Genomic DNA, 6,442 nt, shown 5'->3' on the forward strand with positions numbered 1-6,442 from the left:
ACGAAAAAAAATTAAGTATTCGTATCAGTTATCTAGTACCCATAACACAAGCTTCAGCTAGCTTAACTTGGGTCTAGATGGCGCTGTGTGAATTGTCCTGAGATTATTATTATTATTATATTGGCGCCAATATTTTTTTCTCTTTATTTTGGCTACAAACAGTCGTTATATAAAAATACAAATAAAATTATTTTTACCATAGATATTGAGTGCCGTGAGTTAGATAGATAGATAGATATATCGTTTATTTGAGTTTATTTTGAGTGAGTAATAGTTCATCTATACATACAAATAAAATTGGAGTGTCTGTTTGTTATATTGAAATAACTGTTTTTTACTACATGCATATGAATATAAGTACGATACATACACCAAAATAACATTTTTTACAATTTTTGTGTCTGTCTGTCTCTCTGTTTGTTCCGGCTAATCTCTGAAATGTCTGGACCGATTTTGACGGGACTTTTTTTGGCAGGTAGCTGAGGTAGAGATAATGTGATTTTAATAATTTAAAAAAAATGGCAATTGAAATAAGATGGTAATGGTAACAGCTAGTCCACCGAGCTCGTATTTTGAACGTCTCTATATTTTCAGATTGGTACTGCTCTCTCTTCTTGCTGTCGTCCACGGCCAGACAACAGCACAGCAGCCGAGCTATTCGCTACCTATAGGGGTAAAACTTTGGGGTATGTATAATTTAACGCACATTTTTTTAGATGTGTATGGAAACACCCGGTGTGATGGATCGGATAGAAATTTCTTGGTTTCGGGACAGCGGGTATGTAGGATGAGTGGATTTATAGATAGACTAGCTGTTTCCTCGTAATCTAACTTTATTTTTCTACAATAAAAGTAGCCTAAAGAACTAAAAATTATTTTGTACGTATTAATTTATTCGGTCCATTAGATACTGATAGGTTCAAACTAATGTCCTGCATCATCCCTTATTTTATCCCCATGGGGGTTGAATTTAGCAAAATCCTATTTAAGCGAACGTCCTCATTATAGTAACTCCAATCTTTAACTTCAGTTCAATCAGTCGAAAATCTAAGAAGATTTATACAAACTTTCATCCCCTATTTGCGCGACCCTATATACGCGAGCAAAGCCGTGGGCAAAAGCTAGTTTAAATATAAAAAATTAAACGAAAGAGGTTTCACAACACCCGGCTTTGTTAACCGGTATTGATAACCGGTTGGATGACTTTGTATTAAGTGTACTTCGGTGAACAGATGGCCAGGTGTTCGAGTACATCGTGGTGGGAGCGGGTGCCGCGGGGTCGGCGGCTGCCGCCAGGCTTGCTCTTGCAGGGGCTAACGTGCTGCTCATAGAAGCGGGGGGCGATCCTGACCTCGTCTCCAGGGTAAAGTACCTAATGCTATAAAAAACAGAATCGTGAGAATGGAATTAATGGTTAACTAATGGTCCACTAGAAATTTTTTGCCACGCACAACCACATGGTGGAGTCACTTTCCAGCAATTGTATTTCCAACCTAGAGTGTTTTCCTTCTTAAAAGGCCGGAAAAGCATTTGCATTTCCTCTGGTGTTGCGGGTGCTCATGAGCGGCATCATTTAGCAGCAGGGTAGCCGCAAGTTTGTAAAATAAAAATCGTCTTAACTTAAAACCTCTTCAATTTAGCAAAATTGTAAATAATAAATTTTAAATAATGCTCTCATACATCTTTTTGATTGATCGTAAAATTACTAGAGCTCTGCCTTATTCAAATCAATCTATAGTAAATCTAAATAATCCATTTATTATAGTGATAAAGCATACGATATGAATAGTATTCTTTTTAAAATTCAATTAATATTTTTTCTAGGCACCGGCTGCATCGATGGCGCTATTGGGTTCTGCCCTGGATTATCATTATGACACTGTGCCTAACAACGTGTCGTGTCTGTCGTCGCAGAATAAAGCGTGCGTAGCCAGCCGCGGCAAGTGTCTGGGAGGCTCCACCAGTATCAACTACATGATGTACGTCCGCGGTAATCGGGACGACTTCGATAGTCTCAACATCACAGGCTGGTCCTGGAACGACGTAGAACCTTATTTCTTACGTTACGAAGGGTTACAGGACTTAGACCTGCTTCCTGCATCTTCCATACCATATCACAACACCACAGGTACGATGAAGATTGAATTCTTCGAAGATTCTAACAATCCTTGGCATTCAAGGATTGTTGATGGCTATGAAGCTTTAAATTTCCCCAACAATCCTGATGTAAATGCGGCAACCCAAATTGGAGTCTCTCATATCATTGGCTATACTTATGATAATTTGCGTATGAGCACTGCACGAGGATATCTCGGTAGGACTGATGTGAAGAGGAAGCTGAAAGTGGCCAAGTTCACGACGTGTACTGGAGTTATCATAGACGATAACAATGTGGCGCGCGGAGTCACCGTCGCTCATGGTCTGTTCAAAGCTAAACTACGGTTGTACGCGAAGAAAGAAGTTATCTTAAGTGCTGGCGCTCTAGTCACCCCACAACTGCTCATGTTGTCTGGGATCGGTCCGGCTGAACATTTAAACGAGTTAGGTATACCACTTCGTGTAGATCTGTCTGTAGGTGATGACATGACAGATCACACGTTACCGTTAGTTTTCATTAAGGTGGACGAGGAGTTAAATTTACTGAAAGAGGTTCTGGATGGCTCCGAGAAGGTCTTCAGCTCATTGGCCGATATAATACTAACACGAGGTGGATCTTTGGGATCCATCGGCCTCACCGATGTAACGGGTTTCGTGAACACGCTATGTTACGATTTTGACAAACACCAGCTTATAAACAACAGCACCGAGTGCGAGTTGCCCACGACACAATTCATTCACGCGTACATAGATAGAGGTTTGCTCGTCGTCGGAGGAGCCTTTATGCAACACAGCACTGGATTAGAGGACTCTGTGATCAAACAATTGACTGAAATTAGTAAAAATTCAGCGTTTATAATAATATCGTCTCTGGTGTTGCGACCAAAGTCGAGCGGTAGGGTGCGGCTGGCGAGCGCGGATCCGCTTCAACCCCCTACCATATTTCCCAATTATCTGTCTGACGACCGAGATGTGGAGGAGATTCTACGTGGCATAAATATAATTAAAGACTTAATGGAGACGCCCGCGTTCAAATCGCGCGGCGCGTCTATGGTGCAGCTGGAGCTGGAGGGCTGTCCTCGAAGCGCAGAGGAGGACTGGTCGTCGTACTGGGGCTGCTACGCGCGGCACATGACGTACTCGACGTTCCACTCGGTGGGCACGACGGCGCTGGGCCGCGTGGTGGACGGCCGGCTGCGCGTGCGCGGCGTGCGCCGGCTGCGCGCCGCCGACGCGGGCGTGCTGCCCCGCCCGCCGCGCGGGAACACCGCCGCCGCAGCCATCGCACTAGGGGAGAGGGCCGCCGACTTCGTTCTAGAAGACGATGCATAGTTATATTATAATCTTCTAGACTTTAATTAGATTAAATTTTACTTAAAATATCTTTGCCGAAATTTTATTTTCTTCCTTACCGATGTTGACTTTTTACAAAGTTGTCTGTTTGGGTGACTATGTCTCACCTATTGAAACTCCGAGCTCTTGCCAGAAATTGTGACTCTGGTATAGGTTTAACGCATTCACGAGCGTGTTCCTCTACCTGCCAAGAGAAATTTGGTAGGAGCCTACCAATATGGTTCTAGTATTGAACCCACTGCAGTTCTAAGACATTTTAGAAGATTGTGTCGAGAAGTCGCTGGTATAGCTCTTGTTCCCACTTCGATTGTATTTAATTAACTACATAGCAAGTTTCCATGGCTTACGTGATCTTTAGATATATTTGTTTCCCATGGTACAGTGAGTTCTACAAGTATTTACATATTCACTTTCCTAGAATACAGGAATATATCTGGTCTGGATAGAGTTGCTAAGCCCTAATTTAAAATCCAGTTTTAAAAGAAAATACAGTAATACTGTTGCAATAGATATATTAATATGTAGTAAAATTTAATTAATTAATATAATCAGGTTCTTAATAAAAAGTATTTGATAAAATTATACTGTTGAAAATCAGTAATCAAGAGAATAGAAGAAAGAGAGATATTTTAAAAACCCAGAACGCTGCCAAATAACTATTTAGGACTACTCAGGACACTTTAAATACTAGGACATGTCCTGGGAAAACAGGACGGTTGGTAACTCTAGGCCTGGATGGTGAAATCCTACATCCTCCAGGATTTTACAATACTTTTCTTACGTGTCCATCAGAAATGTCCAGTCAGATACAATACCCAGGATTGAGAAGAGCTTCTTTTTGGAGTTTAGAGTAGATAGAGAAGTTAGTTTGTCTTTTGCTTGTGGTCAATCATTTGTGAGTAAGAATGACTTATATATAATATATAGACGCATAGTTTGGAGTATTTGAAGTAAAGAAAATAGTATAATCCTATCTTATTAATATAATAATCACTAAAATGTCCAGACATGTGGCGGCGTGGTGGGCCGGGTCATTGGGCTCCCTAAAATATGGTCGAGCGCAGTGATGGCTGGCTCATCCGTCATACTCGTGAACGAGTGCTGCTTGTAGGGACTGGTCTGCTCTTATCACTACGACTGATTTAATCTTATTGTGTTTTTATATTTGAGCCTAAATAAATTAGTGCTGGTTGGTAGTTTGTATTCACACGTTTCGACTTGTAAAATGTGAACTTACAAGGATTATTAAAAAGAGCGACACACAAGTTTCTTGCTTATTCTTCTTGTGATGAGACAGCTTTCCGAATAAGCGGTAGATTTAAAAAAATGTTGACTATTCAAAAGTGCTTAAATTAAGTTTATTTGAATAAATGATTTTCTATTCTATAATAAACTCGAAAGTTTCTGAGTATGGATGGAAATTTGTTATTCTTTGACGCAAAGACTACTGAATGGATTCTGATGAAACTTTAAAGTATATATAGCTTATATATCAGAATAACATATATGCTATTAATTTTTTTTTTTATTGCGATGTTTGGGCTATTGTCAGATATTTGTAGCACCTGTAGCACATATATCTATTGAGCTGGCCCTTTTTCAGAGTTCGCTACCTAGATCCGTCAGGGACAAGAATTGAAGGATATTCTTAGGAGCGATGGTTTTATCTCCTCAGGATAGAGTGTAAACTTTCCAAAGGAGATATTTCGTTTATGCATGAGTGGGCTACAACTAGGATATGTAGTGGCGTTTCGTCTTAAGTTTGGCAGAATCTGCAGATTTTTGTCGTGCATAGGCCTAGTTTAGCCATATGCTTGTTTAATTTGCAGTGTCCTGTGAGGGCCCTAGTCATCATGCATATGTTGTTTTTACTCAATAGTAGTAGTCTATTGGAGTATTTGTTCGAGTAGCCCGATATTAGGGCTTTTGAATGTGTCAATCCTGGCATTTTTTGCCAGTGATTCAGTGCTTCTCGTTCGGTTATTAAATTAAGATGTCCCAGTTTTAGGCAACGAGGCACGCCACGAAAGGGTTCGGGGCCCTGTTGACATATATGCTAAGAAAATAAATATGACTATTATTTTCCTTTTTTAAATAACTAATTATATATCTATATATATACAACTCAAAGGTGACTGACATCGTGATCTATCAACGAACAGCCCAAACCACTGGATGGATCGGGATGAAATTTGGCAAACAGGTAGATGTTATAACGTAGGCATCCGCTAAGAAAGGATTTTGATTAATTCAACCCCCAAGGGGATAAAGTAGGGGATGAAAGTTTGTATGAAACTTTGTCAATTTTAAACCGATCGGGCTGAGACTTTGCATGCATAAATCTACTACGACGTAGGCGTAAAGCGTTTGTGGCCCTGGTCCCCACCGACTTGCTGCCCACCTTCATGAAAGAGGACTACTGGCCGAAAGGTGTATCGGCGGTGTATCGGCGCTACCGTGGCAGATTGCCGTCTTCAGTGCAGTGATCACACAGACAATATCAATGTATTAGTTTTTAAATATTATATTACATGTATGTTAGTCTATAAGGTATTTATAATATGGGCCTAGTTCCCTGAAATAAATGAATAAATAAATAAAAAGAAACATACAATGTATTTCAGGTCAACGCTTTATGTAGTGAAAGAAAGAGGTCGCCGTACACTGAACAGGTGAATACAAACTATAGTTACACAGTGACAGGTTATTGTTAAGTCTCAGCCGGCACAAAGGGACAAACGACAGCGCTCTCGACACAAGAAGGCCCTTGACTCTGTTGCTAACTTTCTTTAAAACGCAACCAGTTTATTACGACTATACATTTATATATATATATACTAGATTTTGGCCGCAGCTTCGCTCGCGTTAATTTAACCCCTTAGGGATGGAATTTATCAAAATCCTTTCTTAGGGGATGCCTACGTCATAGTAGCTTTATGCATGCAAAGTTTCAGCCCGATCGGTTTAAAATTGACAAAGTTTCATCCCCTAT

The 6,442-nt window shown here is 40.3% G+C and overlaps 1 protein-coding gene across 1 annotated transcript; it reads left to right on the forward strand.

The window, feature by feature from the left end:
• The first annotated feature begins 541 nt into the window (after positions 1-541).
• Positions 542-3,429, forward strand: LOC131845162 (ecdysone oxidase-like). Its single transcript, XM_059194198.1, has 3 exons — positions 542-686; positions 1,233-1,363; positions 1,825-3,429. Exons 1-3 carry the CDS (start codon positions 542-544, stop codon positions 3,427-3,429), a joined length of 1,881 nt encoding a protein of 626 aa, XP_059050181.1.
• Positions 3,430-6,442: the final 3,013 nt, after the last annotated feature.

Source organism: Achroia grisella, unplaced genomic scaffold, assembly GCF_030625045.1.
Source record: "Achroia grisella isolate CSIRO2021 unplaced genomic scaffold, CSIRO_AGI_Agris_v1 utg454, whole genome shotgun sequence".
NCBI lineage: Eukaryota > Metazoa > Arthropoda > Insecta > Lepidoptera > Pyralidae > Achroia > Achroia grisella.

Excerpts from the sequence above, each read along its gene's own strand:
- LOC131845162 (XM_059194198.1), top strand. The coding sequence starts at position 542 with ATGGTAACAGCTAGTCCACCGAGCTCGTATTTTGAACGTCTCTATATT. Across the intron at positions 687-1,232 it reads TATAGGGGTAAAACTTTGGG|ATGGCCAGGTGTTCGAGTAC; the intron begins GTATGTATAATT and ends TTCGGTGAACAG. Across the intron at positions 1,364-1,824 it reads ATCCTGACCTCGTCTCCAGG|GCACCGGCTGCATCGATGGC; the intron begins GTAAAGTACCTA and ends TATTTTTTCTAG.